The sequence below is a fragment of the Anoplolepis gracilipes genome, chromosome 13 (assembly GCF_047496725.1).
Source record: "Anoplolepis gracilipes chromosome 13, ASM4749672v1, whole genome shotgun sequence".
Classification (NCBI taxonomy): Eukaryota; Metazoa; Arthropoda; class Insecta; order Hymenoptera; family Formicidae; genus Anoplolepis; species Anoplolepis gracilipes.
The window spans coordinates 4,183,164-4,205,267 of record NC_132982.1 but is presented as its reverse complement, the minus strand read 5'-3'; the positions used below and the strand labels follow the sequence as shown (position 1 = coordinate 4,205,267).

Below are 22,104 nucleotides of genomic sequence, written 5' to 3'. Positions count from 1 at the left end.
TCGTCGGATCTCGAGGATCCGGGGCGAAGTTTCGTCGACCTTTTTTCCTCGCGCCGATTTCTAGAGATCTCTCGCCCGCTTCATCTTCCCCCGTTGTCGGACGAGGACGAGCACATCTGCGGAAGAACTTTGGAGAAACGTCAGCCGAAAAAAGTATCATCCACACTCGCCTCAATTGATTGATACGATTTTATTGGCCCCCGCTGAGATTTATCGACGCCGTCATCGTTTTATATATGATTGATATGTATACATGCTTCTTCGCGCATTTACTGATGACGTTAGGCACTTATATATTTATTCATTCTCATTCTAATTCTTTTGTTGATTTTTTATAACTTATGACAAAGTTATGTACAATCATGAGAAAAACTTATTTATCCGAGCTAAAGTTTAAAAGACATAAAAGATATAAATAAGAAAATAAATGTGAAAAATTTAAACAAGAAATGTATGTAGGAGAAAAAACATGAATATTGAAAAGAGTTTTAATTTCAACACTCACATTTCAATACTTTGCGAGAGATTGTCATTATCGCGTGATAAGCCCGAATCTGTTATATCTCCTTGGATCGTAACTTTCGAGTATCTTCGCAGTCAGAAATTACATTTTAATCACGACGCAAACGAGGCGATATTACTTTTATTTGCTTCTCGTTAAAAATGTTTCAGACAGAGATTGAAGAACGCAAAAAAAAAAAAAAAACTCCGCCGAGTACCTGTTTACTTTGCGAAACAGCGGAACGCCAGAAGTTTTATATGCTTAAATTGTTATCCGAGATCTTGTAGTCAAGACAGTGAATTATGTAAAGTAAAATCGAAATATGCATAGGTATAAATATGTAAACATGTGGCTAATGTTAACGTGAAAGGAGGCAAACGATATATCGAATAATATATCTAAACTATGAGGATGATAATTACACATGGTGCAAGAAACAAGTGTAGTACAAGTAACGAGAAAATAATTAACGCGGGGAAAAAATTACAGAAAACATTATTAATGAAATATGAAAAATATACACATAATGCGATGAAAGATATTAAATCTACTCAAATAAGCTTGCAATTAATGTGAAATAATACGCGAAATATATTTTCATGAATATGTACAATATTTGCATAAACATGAAAATAAATGACGCAAGAAAATTTTATACCAAATCTGAAAATAAATGCCAGCATATATGCGATTAAATCATGGTATAATTAATGTACGATGTAATGAGAAACATCTGAATTGCATGCCTTATAATTATACGGAGGCTTACTGTTGACATATGTATATACTATATATAATATACAAGAGAATATTATACTAAATCTGTTTCTTTTTTTTTTTTTGTATGTTGCAGGTGAGTCGCTGAAACAATCGTATTTGTCATCCGCGAATTTTTTCCGGCACTAATGGAAACCCTTGCGGTAAGACCGCTCCTTGATTTACGAGCCCGGGATATGAATGTGCAGGTGGAGGTTCGGTAAAGGTGTCGGGACTGAGTTATTATCTGAAAAATATGTTTTCGCGGAAACTTCGGATTAAATTGACAAAGAGCCCAAGTTTTCAACGTTACGAATTGCGCTCCAAAGACGTGATTTATACCGGCATTACGGGCGGTTTTTAAGAGCGGCTTCGACGTCTTTGAGAATTTCTGAATTTCTTTGATCGATATTCGGAAATAAAAATTACGCTTTCACCTCCACCTGTGTACGTATATGTATTACGTAAACGTTATATCTGTTTGTAAGGTGCACGAACTATTTTCTTTTACGTTCACTTAATGCAATTTATTACAGGTTAAAAAGATTAACGATTGTGATTAAACGTTGACTTTATTTTAATGCATTTGCATGTATATGATGACCATGAGAGATTATCACTTAGTTTTTTTTTTTTTTTTTTTTTTTTTTATAAGATTCGCTCTATCTCTCTCTTCGAAAGCACGTAAATATACATATATCACACTCTTCAGGAATTCTCTCTAGGAGTAGATATTTGTGTCTACATTCCCCTTACATTATTCGAAAGCACGTATTCTCATTGCAAAGAGGAAGGGGAAGGGATTACTCGTCGCGCGCGTACCTTCTTACCGTCTAATTGATCTTCGCCTCTTAATTGCAATTAACCTCGAACCTCGAACGTAATTATAACGGAATTAAATTAAAATGCTTTGAAGGATGAGCGCGCGAACGCTAGTAATGAGAGCGGATAAAGAAAAGTTATCTTTTCATCTTGAAATTAAATCGCAAAAATTTCCTGCTTTTCTTGTCTTAGACTTTCCGCGACTGCGGAAAAAAGTGCACGTCCCTCAGATAAGTTTGTTTCATCGGGAAGAAAGTTTTGCAAACGGGGATTAATGAGGAATTATATTAGGATTGTTGAAGATTATTTTTCTTTCGATGAGCAGACGTAATTTGCAAGAGAAAATATTTTGCGAAAAATACTATTGATTCTTTTCAAATTTGATAATTATTTTTATTAAACACGATGTTACTCACATATTAATATTTTTTTTTTAACTCTCGGTATATACTATTCTAATTTATATTATATATTCTAGCATTCGCTAGCAACGCAGTTTACTAGTAATAAAAGCAATGATCGCCAGTAGCTATTAGTTAGAGGTCGACAAGAACGAGAAGGATGCAAAGGCGTATCTAGCAGACTCCGGGAAACTTTTGGCGGAACTGTAGGATTCTAACCTGGTTCAGTTAATAGCAGCGTGGTTTCGTGTAGTTTAACCCAGCCTAACTTATCCCTTAGATTAGTTCAACGGTCCGTATACTTGTTCACTGGCCCCACCTCTACCAGCTCTCTACTAAATGCTATCTATAATCATGTAGCTCTGGTACTTGTGCCCTATACAAGACGTGTCTACAAATAGCTGTTCGTAAAACTCGATCTCTCTTTAAACAATGTATATACACTTTAAAACTGTCACGTGTAATTTCTTAACAAAGATGTAATAATAAAAGTTGACATCTACGATGTAGTTTTTATTTATTTGGCATCTACTGTAAATTTTCTTGAATCGCATTTTATAACTGAAATAATTTAGAAAACCATTATTCTAAAAAAAGGAGCAAAAAAATATTACATATGCAGGTGTAAGATATTTATTTCTTTTTTTCCTCCTAAATCATAGATTTATTGTGATCGAATGACTAGTAATCATTGGTTGACAGAATTTGGGTACCAAATCTTATGTATTTGGAATTGATGATATATGACGAACGTACTTGATCCTAATTCTCGGCGTCATTAACTTCCAATCATACTCGCGTTAGTATTTACCGATTTCCGAGGTCCGTCTCACCCTTCGGCAGATACATACATAACGCCCCTTTGATGGGCGTAGTATCTGTAGCGCATCCCGCTGTGAGCTACTGATGTGTACTTAAGGAATCGACGCCAAATATAATTACCGGTTTCGTCCGTTTGCTTCAGGCAAACACACCCCCTCCCCAAGCTAATACAGTCAAACACATCGCTACCGCTCCTCCTCCCTCCGATCACCCTCAAACCTCTGCCTGCAGCATCAGGCAATATGTCCGGTCTAAATTGGACCATTGTTCACTACTCATATTTACAGTTCAAAATAATAGCGTAACAACTGGTGATATCAATAAATAGTATTATATTACATTACAAGCAAAGCTATCGTAGCTAACGGACGATACGAGAACGTAATTTTTTTTTTTACTCTATCAATGTAAATAGTAATGTTATTTCCGCAAAAGGTACATACATTATTATTTAGAAATCTTAAACTATTTTATGAGCATAGTTGAGCATCATCAATTATTATATCATAAAGTCACAATTAAAGTTACAAGCTAATCTTGCATTTTTTTGTAATCGCACATAACCGTGGCGCGAAGAATCATAATCGTCTGTTTTTCCAATGATTAATAATAATAGCATACAGTTGCATCTTGAGAGTATGATAACTTTCTCCGCGAATAAAGTTACCCCGGAGTCACTTTTTCACTCGCACACGCTTGCTGCTCGACTTCTAAAAAAATCATGTCAGCATCATGTCCCTTCGTGTCTCTACACACGCTTATTAAATTCTTGCAAGTTTTTATTCTCTTGATGAAATCTTGTACTTTTTGTCATTGTATGTACAAGCGAAGGAATGGCGTTTGATAGGCATGCTTGTTCTTTGCAGTCTCCTCTAGACTGTGCTTTATCTTTCATCATGAAGAAACTCAGACGCGGTGGAAGAATCATTATTCTAATTAAAAAAACTCATAATTCAGAAACTAAGGTCTTACGAGAGGTAGAAAAGATTACCTTTTTACCGGCTTCGCCTGAAGAATTGCACGAGAGATGTAAATTTCGTGATATTAGATTGTTCTCCAAGTCACGAGCTCTTATCACAATGCAATTAATCTATATTAGAGCTGCCCGTACATGTAGACCGCTCAGTAATTATAAATTACAGATAAATCTAGAGTTTGTGTGTGCACGTGTTTCGAGAATAAAATACGATTGTCTGAATGTATAGGATTATGTATTTGTTGCGCGAGGAGGGCTCGCGAATTTCCAAAATTGGAATAATCTACCAACGCCTAATTATAATCAGGTTTCGATTGTCGCGAGGTCTGCAACGTGTTAAAGCTAAGAGGTGCTTAGAAATTTGTACAAGATATTCCCACCAGACGCCATTATTCCAGTCACACATACCAGTCGCCGGTGCGTTTCCACCACCAACATTTTCCATTCCTCCGCGCCTAACACCCTGTCTCTCTCTCTCTCTCTCTCTCTCTCTCTCTCTCTCTCTCTCTCTCTATGCGCGCCTCTCTGCGTTCGCGGCGGTATTTTCAGCACGTGCTTGACTTAAGCGCAATTTAATGTGGTTTAAGTTCGCGCAAAGGTGGGAGAGGAGGGCTTGGCGACGGAAACAAGTTGCCGCGCCTAATCAAGCCTCGCTTTAACCCCGCCAGGACCATCGTCGTTCCCGAGAGACGTTGCGAACTACTTGTCCAACTAATAATCGTAGAGGATTCCCAAACTGAAACTTCCGCTGCGTGGAGCGATGTGTCTGTAGACTTCTCGGGCGTGTTTAGCACTAACGGGTGGCCCGGAATCCCAATCGAACGTGCGCGAACGCGAAGGAGGCTCCCCCGATAAGACGTGCAGAATGCTGCACGTCGTAAGTTTAACCAAATGGAAGCATGTCTGTGATTTAAATTAAAAGATTGCATTTTTTTTTCTTTCTGAAGTATCACCCGATATCGGCTTATTATTCATCGGTAATTGAATTTAATGTTTAATTGTATGTACACATAATAACGCGTTTACAGAAGAAAGCTATTTAATTTATTTAATAATATTTATTTAATATTTATTTAATAATATTAAATTGTATAATCGCATTACGTTTTAATATTTCGCGATTTTATTTTACTATCTGTTATATTCTGCATTATGTGCATATTTTCTATTACATATTCATGACTTTGGTTTTTTGATTTTAATTATACAATGATTGTTTGTTTATAAAATTTGATTGCGTTTTAAACCACTGCAGAAAGCCGCTTCATCAAGCATATAATTTTTCTACTATATTATTTTACAATAATGATATTGTTTTAATTGGAAGAAAATGGTAATTAATTGGAAAAAATTGAGAACAAATACATAAATGTAATATGATTTATCTTATTGTTAATGTAAAGTTTGTTTGTCATTTTTTATATCAGAGTTTCTAGAATTTCACAATAAATGATCATTTAACTTAACATATTTATTGTTATATCTTTAAAAAGGAGTAAAAAAACTAGAATTATATAAAATAAAAAGTTTTTTTTTTTTATGAATAGAATTAATTATTCTTAGGAAAAGATTTTTTTAAAGAAAATCGATTTCGTTATTTCTAGTCATAACAACTATTGCAACTGATTCCATTCAGAAAGAAGAAAAATAAAATCTCCACTTTTGTGATATCTGCGACCAATACTTTTTACGTTACATTTCCGTTGCAACATCGTGTACGTATGTGCGTGTTTGGTGTGTGTGATGTCGTGTATGAAGCTCTATAATAACTTTATTAAAGCAGTGATCCGATATCACACTCAGGAAATAACGATGTTATCTCCGTACATTCGACGTAATCATGCGGGTCGTGGGAGTCTGATAAAGCAATCGCTGATTAGGAAGTGAGGAAGGAATGATTCCTCTCTGTATATTTGATTCACATCGAATAGAAGGAAATCCTGACAAATTTATTCCTATTTCGCTGTCGCTTTCCGGACGCGTATATCGATTTCTAGTCTCGTCTGTTAAATCGGGTTTGATACGGTATTGTTCTCTCGCTCGCCTTGCATTTTGTTCACGCGACTTAGACTTTTTCGGATAAACTGATAAAATCAAATCAAATACAATCTTAGATCCTTAGACAACGAATCTCGACAATGGCAAACGCTCTTCGTGCTCCTGTATTTTTTATCAGTGACTTCGTTGATTAAAATGGCGCAAAAGTGAAAAGTATTCATAGTATTCGCGCCGAAAATAATGTGGAAACTATTGCGTAAAACGGTCTATATCACGATAAAATTCTCTCGCACAGGCGTCGACAAATTTTCACGGTTTTCGTTCTACGTGGACTTGAATTTTTGGCAGATCGTGCGCATATCGAGTATCACGTATATGAATTTGTGTACGTGTGAGATGCAGACGATGAAGAAAGTTGCACGAAGGTCCTTGAAATTTCCAGTAGCGCAGATCTTGTCCAGGAGCTTTGAATAATGTAGCAGGTTAGTCAGATTTTATCTCGTATCGCATTATTTGCTGTATTAGGGCTACACGACACTTAAGAGAACACGTAAGATTTCTGTTTACAAATAATTTATATAAATATTTAACATTACGCTATTTAATTTGAATTCAGAGAAGAAATATCCGAATGTATATATGTATCGATCGAAATCTCAATATGTCACATTTTTCTCTCAATCTCATCGTTATTCCGCTATTTTTTAATCGACGCACGTATTCGCCGTCTTCGTTTCGAACGCGTACGACCGGCCCCCCAACTATACTGACAAATTTATTCTCACTTCATGCCTGTTTCCTGATAAATATCGATTCCCGAGGGTGGCGGCGGTAGGCAGGCTTCGGCCTCGATATAATCGCGTTACTCCGGAAGCCGCCACGTCGCGTGCCTGCCGTTCTTATTTGTCTTGTCTCTCTTTTTCTCTCTCTCTCTCTCTCTCTCTCTCTCTCTCTCTCTCTTTCTTGCTTTCGCTCTGCGCTTGCAAAAGGGAGCATTTCAGGCGAAAAGGGAGAACTGAATATCCCCGTTAAAGCCGAATTTATACGGTTCTCTCCTGATGATCGGAATAAAATGCATCAAATAAATGTACCGGATAGACGAGTTTTTATTTAAACATGTCAATAGAAATCTATTGATTTCAAACGTAAATTGATTTGATTTCTGCAAGCATTTATGATTGTTTAAAAAATGACAAAGGAAATGATAGCTGACTGAATTCATTTAAATATCTTCAATTTTAATCATTTCACTTTGGATGATTTATCGTAAAACGACTGTTTGACATAAGTAAAAATGCAAAATAATTTTTTTTCCATCACAATTATTTTTATAGCAAAATTATATACGTCGTTTTCTCTCTCGCTTTAGATAACTCACTCGGAATGATCATCCAGAGTAAACCGTGTAAATTCGGCTTAACGGACAGTTCGAGGGAAGACGGGAAGGTACGAATGTGCACGTGAAATACATCGCAGGGGCAAAAGCGGGAACGATGGAATTTGATATCCGTGCACAGGGTCGGGAAAATAAAGTGGAAAAATTCCATCTGGTCAGACGCACCGGGTTCGCTCTCTGGAAGAGCGAAAGAGGGATGACAAAGTAGAAGAAGAGAGAAAAGAGAGATGAGATATAAAGGGAAAGGTGACTCACAGTCGGTACATCCAATACACCGTCTTGATTCGTACGCGAATATGAAAGGGCACACGATTTACAGCGAATGCACGAGATGTATGACGTCCTTCGACTAGACTGTCGAATCGAGTGTTTCGAATAGCAGAACAAACGGATGGCGACAAAAAGAGGAACTTTGATTTTCATTATGAAACTGTAAAAAGATATAAAAAGTACAAAAGTGCAAAGTGAAAAAAAAAGAGAATGTTAAAAAGACGACTTCTGGGACACGAGAACACGACGTCGGGCGGAGGATGAGGAACAGTAGAAAAAAGTAACGCGGGTCGGGCGAGCTTAAAAGAATCGCGCGTCGCATCGTCGTCGAAAATGTTATTTTAAAACTTAAAAATTTATGAATTTTATAATATAAATGTATAAAAGCACGCACACATATACATGATACGCATATTTATTAGGATGTTGAAGAACTTCGAGGGTATATTTCATTTTATGATTTAATTTTCAAGATATTTATTTAATACATATATAATCAAATCTGTCAAATTTTGATAAGTCATTTTTTATTTACTTGCTGCTACGAAAGAAGTCACTTCAATTTCCTCGGGGGAATCTATCTAGCGAGCGACTTTCAAAATACGTTCCACATTCGCTTGCGAAATGCGCGTCGTGGGAATTGGCTTTATTCGACATTTCGGTGAATTACGCAGCGTTTTCACCGAAGGTCATACATTTCGTGCGTTTTCGACGCCGATGACGCGACAGCGCGGTTCCTGAAGCTCGCCCGACCCACGCTGCCTTTTTCCACTGCCCTCTCATCCTCCGCGCGGAGTCGTGCTCTCGTGTCTCAGGAGGCGGCGAGTTTCGCGACAGTAAAAAGCGCTAAACGACGAGGCAGGCTGGCTCGGTCCAGACGAGTAGACGAGTCAGGTCGCCGTAGTTGTCGTGGTGGTCGTAGTGGTCGTTGTCGTCGTTGTCGTCGTTCTCATCTCGTCGCGTTGTCGTCGTTTTCCTTTCTACCTCTCTTTCTCTCTTTCCCGTTGCTTGTCGCTTTTCCTCGGAGCGAAATTAAAAACATTTACTTCCGTGAAAGAAATACGAAGCCGTGGACGAACCTCTCATAAGCCGAAACATATTTTGCGGAGGGCGGGGGGGGGGAGGGAGGGAGGGAGGGAGCAGAGGGAAGGAGTTTGCAGAACCGGAGACCGGAAAACTGAGTAAAAAGCTCGCCAAAGCAGAAAGAGACTGGCATTCTGGGATGAGTGGAACCTCTCATGTCTCCGCGTCTGGGATGTACGCGCGGCCCGTGCCGTCCACCACGAGAACAAAAAGAAAGTCCGTCAAGATGAAGAGAGAACGAGGAAGCGAGAGGCGACTCGCGGAAATTAATTCGCGATGTTTCTCGTTCCGCTATAAGCTACAACATCGCGGCGGAATATTGCGCGAGTTACTGTGTCATCATGGATTTTCAACTTATCGGTATAAAGCTGTATACTCGTCACATATTATGTCAGTACTCGACAATTGTGTTGTCGAGTAACAGAATTAAATTACCGTGAAATGAATTAAAAATTACAATTTTTCAGAAAAGGCGAGAAAGACGAAAATTTCACATTGACTCAAATCCTAGATGTATAACGAATGTGGATCGCATAAATTGATATTAATTTTCATATTATTCCATACATATTAATTAGCAACAAAGTTATAGCATAATTAACACAAATTTAGCAAAGAATATTTATTAACATTTATTATAAGCTCTCCAGAAACGTCAGTCTGGCTTAAGGGGTGGTTTGCTTGTCGTTCTCCTGGAGGAGGGAGGGGGGAAAGACGGGAAGGGGCCGTAAGTAGATTACGCAACTGTGTAATTGAATGGCCACTCTAAATGCTCCGACCGCTAATTAAGAAAACGATATCGATCGATTATCTGGCTTGGCATCGATGCACGCTAACCTACCAGCATCCTCCATAATCCGCTGATATAATCCGTAACGATACACGGTCGCGCGGGATCGAAGGTGGTGTAGTCCCCCTTTATTGCCCTTTCCCCTCTCTTCACTCGCGATCCTCTCCCCTTCTAAGTCTGTTATCAGCGAACTCCAGCCTCATCGCGGGCTGGTGCACGGCTAACTGCCGATTATTGCCGGCGGCATAACCTTCGATTAAAATCAACCCCTCGGCCCATTTAACGGTCTCGTTAGATTGTCCAATCAAGGAGAGGGCGTGACTCGCCTTCTTTTCCAAGGACAACGACTACTTGCGGTTCGACTACGGGCTCCGCGGCTGAATGTTGATTAAACGCCGATAATGAGGAAGATTCAGACGCGATTTTCATTCCTTTAAATTTCCTCGGAAACGAAAGTAGATCTACGTTTTTCACATCTTAATAACGTTCTCGAAGCAGAGTAATATGTTAATTTCAGTAATATTTCAATCATCTTTTAAAATAATTTTTTCTAAGTTTTCTCAATTAATTATTCCGTATTTTGTTTACTATAATTATTATTAATATAATTAATCTGTTTAGAATTTAATGACAAATATTCTGGGCATTTTTATGGTTTCATTAATTTAATTAGGATATTTATCTGTGTGAGGACGTCGAAGATAAATTTAGCTGAATATAATTTTAAAGGCTTTTCTTCCGAAATATGTTGGGGTAATATATTTGTTTACGCACGTCAAAATGCGTGGCGTGCGATTTACGACGTGATGAAATGCCATCAATCCACAGTGATTATCGAGGCATGCGATTGTGCAAGATGAAAAGGCGCTCCCGTACAACCATCGACGAGGTTTGTTTAGTGACGTTTATCGACACTATGGCAATCATCGAGATCGAGTTTAATTGTCTTTGGCCAATTATTCAATTATATTCTTTTCGGTGTGTATCCTCGGTGCGTCTCGTGATAATGGTACATTTTCGTTTTTACTGCATCGATTGTATATCCAAACTCAATTATCTTGTCTATTATTGCAACATTGAGATCATTCAACACTCTTAAGCAAGTTAAATCAGCTATAACACAATTTTATTCTAACGCTCTCGAATTAAAATTTAATGTAATGTTCTTTAATTATTAATACCAATTTTTAAACCACAGTATAAAAATATTGTTAGATTTAATTCTACTTTTCATGCAATGTCTGCTCGATTAATAATTTAAGGAATTTTTTTCCAAGAATTTTTTTACAAGAATTTCGAATGTAGCACAACGTATCACAAGGATTCATTCACAAAGATTGAAAGAGTCTAGTTGGTGAACACTGTTTCTTGATATTTTCCTTCTTCCAGCCTTTTTCGCGTTCTGGGTGATGAACGACCGACGAGCCTTCGCGGTTTATGCAGCGGTTGAAACCCTGCTGAAATATTGAGGCGTTAAGCCGGGCGTTTAGCATTTTTCCGGGAGGACTATGCCGCCCAGGCGGATTTCAGACTGCGGGCGGACTGACGGGCTTCCGAGGGATTTGCGAGACGGGTGATAAATATTAAAATAACAATTTGAATTCAACTTTCTGGTTCAACCCGCGGTCGAGTACCACGAAAGAGGTTGGGTGCGATACGTAGGATAGGAAAACGCGATTTCCGAAAGGGAGAAGGGTATCCATGCTTTAAATTTATGCAATAATCGTCTTACTTAGTCCGGATTTTAGCATATTTTCTCGCGTTTCGTAATGATAAGGGGTAAAACTCGGCGGTAGTGAATTGATAGAATATTCGCATAGCATCGAACATTTAAAAGAATCAGACTTTTCCGTACAAGAAAAGAAAATTCCTTAAATTATTGATCGAACAGACATTGCACGAAAAGTAGCATTAAAGAGAAAATCGAAAAATATTTCTTTTTAAATACAAATGAGATTGTTAAAAGTGGTGTTAATGCGGTGATAAACTGTGGTATTAATAATGAAAGAACAGTACATTAAATTATAATTCGAGAATGTTAGACTGAAATTGTGTTATATAGTTAATTTAACTTGCTTAAGAGTGTTGAATGAATGATCCGTCGACGAGCAGAAGCAATTTTAGACACGACAAGTAGTCTGTGAATTTAAAAAGATGGGAAAAAGCATTTAAAGGCTAGCGAAAAAATTTATTCGCGCGATGGGATATAGATAAGGTTCTGGAAACATTTCTATTTTCACGGAGCTCGAGAACTATCGGCAAAACTATCGCGGTCAATTGACGCGCATATAGAAAGTCTCGCGTTATTGTCGACGGGGATTCATCATCCGCGCGAGAAGGAGGAGCACGAAATTAAAGCGGGTCGTCTCACCTCACCTCGTCCGAACGATCGTGTCGCGATCAATAGTAATGGCACCGCCAGTATATACGCGATCCCGCGCTATCAAGCGTCGGCCAATAACACTATCAGACCGGCCGTAATAATTGATAATGCACTTTGTGTGCCCGGGAAGCGGGGTAACTTTCTATAAAGACACCGACGCTGCGCTCGTACATAAGGAATGGCAGACGAGGCGAGCACGCGCGCGCGCGCGCGCGCGCGCAGGTCAGTGCACCTGCCTGCTCGAAACTGCAGTTCCGCGGAATCGATCAGAGGCCGCCCGCCACGTGCAAAGACTCGACGTTGCATAGTTCCACATTCGATAGCACGCATACCGCCTCCTCTTTTTTTTTCTCTACCGCCTGCTTCAATGGGCATCTACAGGCGCATTCTTGCATTTTACGCGGACGGCAGTTAGTCGATCGCTTTGACTTCGCGGCGGGTTGTAAACAGGCCATTATGAGCTAACTTCCGGAACAATGCGATATAGGGCGCAAAAGCAACCGAATGCTTCCGGTAACAACGCACGAAGTCGGGCAAAATCGACGGCGATGGGAATATGAACGGTTTGTGGATTCATTCGAATGCTATCACGTCGCGTTGACGTTTCGCGCACGCGCTATACCTGACATACCGATGCGATGAAAAAGCGTATTTTTACTTTGACCTACCTGCACTTATATCGTCGATAATTTATATTGACTTTCAGTGATGTCCGATTTGAAAGTTAAGTTAATAATAAGTTTTTTTCTTTTTTCTTATTGTTAGTTCAGCAAAGTTGCTCTATAAGTGAGTTGGAAGAGAAAGTTAGTTCAACTATAAAATATACTGCATATAATTTTGATATGAGGGGGAGGGGAGGGGAGGGCAACATTTGAATACTGCGTCGTAAAGTTTGACGCAACCGGATATAATAGGAAGTAACGCGGTTATATAAAGGGAGAATATTCAAATCTCATAAATTTTAATATCGAATAATATATATATTTTTTTTATCAAAAATTGCAATCTTTCTTTTTTACAAACGAAATGTTTTAAAGGAATATATATTTTTCTAATGGAAGAAACGAACATTATCAAGCTGATCAATGATTCATTCCCATCGTCCTTCTGCGTAATCTGCTGCAATTTAGCGGAGATCACGAGTACTTTAATTAATCCCAGAAATCAGCATAATTTCACATTCGCAATTACATCCTTCAAATCGAAATATTCCCACGAGACTATGCTCGATACACTAATTGATAAGTACTTGTTATAAATATCACATTATCACATTAGAGTGATCTCTTTAATTATAATTTACCTCTAGATTGATATCTCGGCAATTATATCAGTCGTCGAGAATGGTAATATTAATCCCTTTGTTTGTTCAAAATACGTCATCATTGATCATACTGTTGATTCATGAGATTATCTTTCCATTAATCATCGGTGCCATTGACTCGATCATGGACGCCAAAACCATAAATTTCACAGAAAACGTCATGTAGAAAAGTTTACCTCCTCATAAGAGAGAAGTTAAATCGTGGGATGACGCGACATAAAATTTCCACGGCACAATTTCGCTAATTATTTCGTATTACGCGTGACGTATCCGTGCAAAAACAACCGTTCTAATGATGGCACGGCCACCGGAAGAAAAGGGCGGATGTACCCGCACACAGAGCCAAGGGGGAGGTCGCGGGGAGGGGGGGGGGCGGACGAAGGGACGAATTGTGTTGGTCTACGGACTCGCGACAAAGGCTAATTGCGACGCGCGGGCGAACCGCGTCGCAAACGGGAACAAGCCCATATTACGTCGGAACACACAGCCGTCTCCGCCCTCGCCCTTTCCGGTTCTTGCCTCCTTCCGCCGGCTTACTCTCTCGCGAAACGACCGAGACGACATCGGATCGCGAGGGTGCGTCGCGTCGTTGAGGTCAACGGGGCGGCGATGGTTCACCGCGGTCCATCGGCTCTCGTAGCCGTCCTGGGGATCTCGTGTGCTATCCTCGGCGAGTATCAACGCGCGATCCTGTACTGACAATGAGTAAATCTCCGAGGCTGACAGACCGCAACGCACACAATACCTTCGGCGTCCGATATTCGTGCGATTCCCTTTAGTGTGACTTTAATCGCGTTAACCCTTAACCTTCGATCGGTCTGATCACCGTCGGATACGTACACATGCATGTTACTGAATAATCGTTTTCTCTCTCTCTCTCTCTCTCTCTCTCTATCTTTCTCGATTAACGATCATCGATGAACTGAAGCCTCATCTTCCGTACAATTGCTGATTGAGATTGCAGAGGACAAGATGAAGCGTATTCCGCAACCAAGTTCGGTTTCCTAGAATTAATAGAGTAAGCGCAGATGATCTCGTAAATGAGAAGTTTAGCAATAAATTTTGATTGTTGTTAGATTACATTATATTTACACGTATGAAGCTTTGGTAAAATTCGATTTAATTAAAAGACATTTACGAAATTTGTCGAAATATAAAATAAATAATTTTTTTATTATAATAATTTAAAATCTATCCATTTATTATTAAATGTGTAATAAATATTGTCAGGAGAGTACTTAGAATTTAGATAGAATTTAATTTATATTAGATAGATATAATAATTAATTAATTAATTAGGTAGGTAATTAATTATTTAGATCTAATTAATTAGATAATTAATTCGATATATAATTTATTTTAGATAGATATAATAATTAATGAAATATATTAAATAAATTAGATAGAATGTAATTCATATGCATACATTTTTCTTCAAGTTTTTGTTATACTTTTTTTATTATAATATGATGTACTTATTATCTAAATATTTAGCTTACTCGAATTTATTCGTCTGAGAAATTATTCGTAACATCTTATTTTTTATTTCAATAATCATAAAAAATTGTCCAAATAAAAATTACTCCGGCAACATTTATTAAGTAATGTTGTAACATCTCTAATCGCAGAGGTGTTACTTCGCGAAACAATAAGGAGCAGAGATATACATTTATAGATATACGTAAATGAGAATGCTTGTTCGCAATCGTCTTTGCGGATTTAAAGTGATACTTAGTGTAAATTTTTCCGCTCTCTGATTGCAACACTGCAACTATTTATCTCTCCGGACGTTGAGGAAACGTTTTGAGGAAATCTCCGCCGGGCTTTCGAGTTTCGCGACGATTACGGATTGCCCTCCGGTAATTGAATGGATAATTGAAACGATCCTTATCAAGACCACGCGGCTCTTATGGAGCACGGTCACGGCAAACGCAAACTCGTTCAACTACAGCTTGCTTCCTTCCCGGTGCCTCTCCTCCACCTGTTTGGATGTGCTAAGAGCGTTCTTTCCGGCGCGGCAAACTAACCAGCAATTTTAATCATTTAAATATTGATTAAAAAATCCCTTTTTTGCCTCAAAAACAAGATATAGTGATTTTGATGTCGTTCTCGATCAAACGGCATCTTTCGCAGTTGAAAAATTCAACTTTTACTTACAATAAGTATCTCGTGAACGTTTCTTCATAATTTTTATGTACTAAATATCTATAATTATATATCTTATATTTATAGGAAAAAAAAAAAAATACATTTTGTGATCGGTAAGCTATAAATTTTATAAAATAATATTATTGCCCGAACGTAATATATTTTGATGCAGTTATATAATATTATTAAGAATAAGTAACGTTAAATTAAAATAATGAATTGTAGTACTAATCGCGACGGATTTTATTTTGTACAATGGAAGTACAAAATAAAGTTTTATATGCGGTTATATGTGGCGTATTCAATTTTATATTGTCTGTACAATTCAATCAATTAATACAATTATATATCATTTATATGCTTCAGCAGCACCTAGATTTTGTTTGGCATCGCAATCTCTTCTTCGTTCTAAAGCCAAATAGAAATATCGACATGCATGAAAGCACCAATATATAAATACCTACATAAGCTATCGCGCACAAAAGGCACCCTCTTCGAAATTGAATTCCTTTTACTCCCAGCTTGCTCGCGTGTCCGTATCGGCCATCTTTGAATTCCGTGATATTTCATAGTATAGCAATATCCTGTTAACATGACGAGCTGAATTGTGAATCAACATAACTCACTATGAATGAGCGTAAAAACTGTCGCGAGTTTATATTTTTATACGTCTAAAATATATGAGAAATACAAATAAGTTTAGCAAGTTACTTAATGATTTAAAAATATTACATTTTTATGTGAAATTAAACAAAAGTAACGCGATAAAATAATTCAATTAGAAAATCAGTTAAGCCAATAATTTTTTAAGGATATATTAACAAGCTTTTTAACAGAATATTTTCTACTTCTTTAATCTTACGTGTATCTTACGTGTTTATTTGGAAACAATAAGGATGTACAGAATGTTAATACGATAAGAAATATAGAGAAATATGTTGATTACAATAATAATAATGAGAGACAAGTCGCGCAAAATTTTAAATCGCGAATTATTCCCCTGTATATACAACAGTATTTTAGCCATTCGGCGCGTGCGAGGGCCATTTGTCAGTCCCGTGGAGCATTCTATACCTTTCGAATATTGATTTTCGATTTCGCCTCCTCATTGCAGCAGCGGCGACGGCGACGGCGACGGCGACGGCGGCGGCGGGAGCGGGCTGTAAATTTCTCGGAGCACACGTCGACCGGTCCTCTCACGCGCGGGCGATACGACAACGTCTCCGCGAATCTCCGGCCGTATAATTTCCTCCCCATTGTTAAACTTTCGTACCGGACGGCCATTTTGCCGAAACCGTCTGACTTTTCTTACAACCCGCCTTGCCGTCTTTCAGACTATCCGCGCCGACGACGGAACTACTACGGAAAAGGCGTAATGTAAATGGGTCACTTGGCATGCAAGGCGAGGATAGTTGCGCCGCTGGAATTCCGTATGGATTAAGTGACCCTGCATGCATAAGATCGCACGGAGTCGTGCACGAGGTGTCTTGGAAGAGGAGACAGTTTGAGAAATAGATACTATGTAAATTGACGAAAAGTACGTTTGATGAAGCTTGATTGAGCTTTTTGTATATTTGTAGCTTTTTAATAGGAGACGAGTCTGGAAAAAAATATGGCTAATAATTTCCAACATTTGTTTATATTATGACAACAAACATTTGTCCTATTCAAATAATTCTTTATTTATTTCATCATAATTTATTATGTTATTATTTTTATTCTGCAATTAATTGTTTCTTATATAGAATTTTCTTTTTTAATTATTATAAGAAATATCGAAAATAAATTGTATGCAAACGTATATACATCATTTATATTCAAAATGTTACATATGAATCATATAGGTTTTCCGTAGATTGCGCGCAAGATTGTTCGAGCAAAAAAGAAAAATTTCCGGCGTAAAACTTTGGCAGATCGGGAAATTCGAGAAACGTTCGTTCCACGGGAGATGTTGTCGGATCGTTGCTAAAATTTAAATTGAAACTGATATAAATTCGTTTTCTCCGATTTAACTTTTATCGCCCTGCATCTATGAAAAATGAATATTATGAAGCTTAGGTTACGCGGGCGATTTCTTTTTGTCATATTCTTTATTTTTTTTGCCGCTCTCGCGATAATTATTGCAAACATCTCGGTACGTGCTTTGGTTGTTATCTTTAATTTTCCTTCGTTACCATTTCTTCTGGTCTATCTTAGCGCTTTGGTACTCAGCGGTAATAATTCAGCTTCGTAATCCGTTCGCGAGAGAAATTGCCATAAAGCAAACAAAATAATTCATCAACGTCGGGTGGAATAAATTTCTTTCTACTATACTTTATGACATAAAGAGACAGAGATTAAGATATTTAATGTTTGTTTTTGGTTATTTATTTCTGCAATATTTAACATTACAAATAAAATACATAATTATGATAAATGATGATCTTTGTACTTTTGTTAAGAGATTGGCCCAGCACTTAAAAAAATGCAATTAGAATTTAATTTAAAGAAAAAAATCTACTTATTCTGTATTTAATTAAAAGAGGTCCGGCGATGTTTTATATTAATTAAAAATTGTATCGTAAAATTATGCAACTTTTGCAATTTCATAAAACGCGAGAACGCTTTAAATAAATAACTAAATACATTCTTTTGCTTTTCTCTGCTGACGATGCAGATAACAAACAAACAACAAGTTTATCAAATATAAAAAAAGTCATGTAGACGTGAGAAGTTTGCGTTTCGAGTCGATATGTATCGCCTGTATTGTTGGTAAGAAGGCAACAATACTATATGTTCTAATTTTTACTATAATATTTTCTCCATGTAAAAATTTTTATCATATTATTTCGTCGTGGAAGAAAAATTGGGTGTATGAAGCTGGATTTCATTTTGTGAAAACTCTTATTAATTAATTATTAATATTAAATTTAATAGTTCTAGGTAGATTAAATAATAAATAGTTTTACCTAGTATTTACGTAAAAAAAAAACATGTAATGATTACCCCTGATAACATGAAATAAAAAACAGTTATTTGCAAATAAAAAAAATATCTCGCGTGCAGAAAATATCGCGGGCGTCTCTGCCATTCAGATATAATATTATCCGCATAAAATTCCGATCCCGCTGTCTCTCGTAGCTGCGTAAAAAGATAAACGCCGTCTGGCTGAAGCCGGCACTTTCGGGCGTCGCGACGCGGCTAAGCTTCGTCAAGTTCTTCCAGAGGTTCACGTCCGCGCCCCCTTTTTATTCTTCTCCCTTGGATCCCCTTTTTTCACGCGGTTGCGCGCCCAATCCCTCCGCCGCGCCGGAGAGAGCGAGCCTGGGAAGGAAGCGACAACAGCGAGATGACAACGCAATTTCGCGGACGTAACAGGCGAGAAGGAATAAAGAGATTGTCTTTCGCGTTGGTGCTTAAAAATTTGCACTTTTATGCCTCGCGGAATAAAACTACCCAGCGCGAGCTTTACGTTTCCCCAGACGCAAATACGGTTGTGTGCGTCGTCGGCGTACAGTTTGGTTTACGTACAGCGCCGTATTTATGGCCGCACGGGCCCCAAGCATGGAGAATTATTTTGGGGAACCCTTCTATGGTATGCAAATCAACCTGAAAGGGTATAAATATAAACCTTTCTCTATATAGGAGAATAAAAATTTTACATAAACATCAAAAAATAATATTTTGATATTTATCAAGGGTTTTTTTACTTTACGTTTTATTTAATAACTTCTTTCTTTAAGATAAAAAGAATTTAATACGTAAGTTTTTATTTCACATTTTATTTTGTCTTATATTTCTTATTATTAATAATACACTTTCAATAAAATATATTATTATTAATAATATATTTAAATTAGTGATAGAGAAAAATTTTGTATTAGTGCTCTCGCGCGATTTTACAAATTTCTGCTCTCTTGTATTCTAATAATTTTTATAATTTTAAATATTTTGGCAGAATTTCTCAAATTTATTTATACTATAGTATCTTTAATCGATTTTCATACTAGTGTATTTTATAAAATCGGCTGTTCAGATTAAACTGTTATATATGGCTTATATGGCGATTAGCGTATAGACATCGCGATTTATTGGTTGTGATATTGAAGAGCTGCAAAGTGTTGAATGAACCATTAAACGTTCGCGTCTCATTTTACCATTATCCTATTGCAACCGCGCGTAAATAATATTAATAAACGTCATAAAATATATGGTATCGCATAAATTCAAGTTGAATTACGGTGAACATTTTGTATCATAAATTATCACTGCAATTTTTTATAATAAAAACTTGTAATTATGTGCATGTAAAATATTATCATGTACGATATTTATTATATAGTCAGAATTGTTTTTTTTCCCTCGCAAGTGTTTAATCTGCAATTTATTAACAAACACAATTTATATGTACTTTGAATATCTGTTATCTGTTTTATAGTAGAATAATTAGATTTATAAAAAAAGTAAAATAGAGATATATCAAAGTTTTCACTTGATGTTTACCAAAGAAAAAACAGATCTCTAATATTCCCTAAAAATTGCACGGGAATAATAAAAGAAATGCATTATAATGCGAAATAAATCTTAATTTCTATGACGGGATATAATATTTTGCTTTTATCGCCTTATCTCTGAAATATGAAACTTCAATTTATATCTTTTCACGGTATCCTCGTTCCACTGAATAGCAATGTATACACACACACATATATATATATCTCGACGTTTCGCCTCTTATGAGAGCACAAAAAAATATTTCTGTTTACTCACGACGTGTTTGTGTTACACCTCGAATCTATTCCCCTATTTTGTGCCGCGCTACGAACCGCAAAATAGATGAACGAAAGATCGGAGCAAAGGGTAAAAGCGTATATATAACACACACGAGTGTATAGAGCCGGCCGTATACACGCGTATATACATTCTCTTTGGTGCGGTGCTTTGAAACGCATCGGTTTTGCCAAGGGGAGCATATTTCGTACATGCTGACTCGTGCACTTGCCTGTTTATCCTGCGCCTCCACACCCTGGGGGTGGTCTCGGCGCATAGACTGGCAGGCCTGACATTCGACTTTCCCGAGCCGAGCCGAGGCGAGCCTTCTATCTTTCTCTCTCTCTCTCTCTCTCTCTCTTCGTTTCTCTTTTTCGCTTTTTCGGAGATCGCAAAATCGACGACAAGATGAGGATGCGCGCACGAAAATGGTTTTGTTTGAGCAACGAGTTACTTTTCTTACTTGGCGGCTTCCCATTGAGATGCTGATGAAATCTGACGATCCGCAAAGTCTCAGTCTCTCTCTCTCTCTCTCTCTCTCTCTCTCATTCTTTTTCTCTCTCGGTCTCCCTTCCTGGGACTGTTATTCTCAACGGCAATGTCGACGTCGCGACGCTACTTTCGCAGCTTTTAACTGCGGATCGCGCTGCGAGCCGATGCCTCACAATCGCAAACTTTACAGTTCTAATTGTACCTCGGTTCGCATTGTATCTTTGTCGAACAGGCGTACGCTGAATTTAAATTAATAAACTTTTAATCGCGTCGCGCGTTACTCGTAAATATGCATGTCGGAAAATTATGAATGTATTAAGCGAAACAATGGGAATGCAATGAAAATATGTCAGAGTATGCGTTATATGCAGCATCGAGATTTAGACACATAAATTCTACGAGCAATAATAAATACAATTATATATTCATAAATATAATTATTATATTTTAAAAAACATCTGTATATATATATATATATATATATATATTTAGAAAATATATTTTATAATAGCATTTCGTCTTCCCGCTAATTTTGTGCATAATCTTCTTTAAAATTAAAAATTTTGAATGATATTTTAACAAACGATGTTTCTTTCTCCTGTAACTGCAAGTATCAAGAATTTCCATGAATATCCATGAAATTATGAAGTCCATTTCATTCATCCGTCGCGTTTATTATCAGCGTGATAACGAGCGGAATTGTCTTACTGTCGACAAGTTTCAGGTCGAGATATCCAGAAGACGACGATATCTCCACGGGTGGTTTAGAAGTAGATAATAATCACTGGCAGCCACACAATCTCAGTATAAAGTCGACAGTAACCCGAGCCTGCAATCGTTTTCCCAATTATGAATCTTTTAAATTGTCCCTTTATATGTATTATAATTCTCATTTGCACGCACGTGGCTTCTTAATAGCGTGAACGAACGTACATTTCCAAACGCCGTCTGAAATTATGCACTGTAATCATCGACGATATCTCGATGACACTTCCGTTCATGCAAATACACCGCTGATTTGAATTGGGTTGTTAACGGGCTTAAATATTCTTCCGCGTAAGTCTCGACAGTTTGATTAATTGAAGTTGAATAATTAATCTTGGGTTAGCTTATTAATCACCAAAGAGACACGTTACTTCACAAACGTCATTGTACACTTGGATTCATTTTTCTCTGCTTCTATTTTGTATAA

The 22,104-nt window shown here is 37.4% G+C and overlaps 1 protein-coding gene across 1 annotated transcript in view; it reads left to right on the top strand.

Moving 5' to 3' along the window:
• LOC140672500 (uncharacterized) overlaps positions 1 to 3,975 on the top strand; it is a 126,135-nt gene extending 122,160 nt beyond the window's left edge. Inside the window, exon 7 of the mRNA XM_072904701.1 lies at positions 1,356 to 3,975. Coding sequence (XP_072760802.1) covers positions 1,356 to 1,408 — 53 coding nt within the window. The 3' untranslated portion in view covers positions 1,409 to 3,975. The remainder of the gene's footprint in view (positions 1 to 1,355) is intronic.
• The last annotated feature ends 18,129 nt before the right edge of the window (positions 3,976 to 22,104 follow it).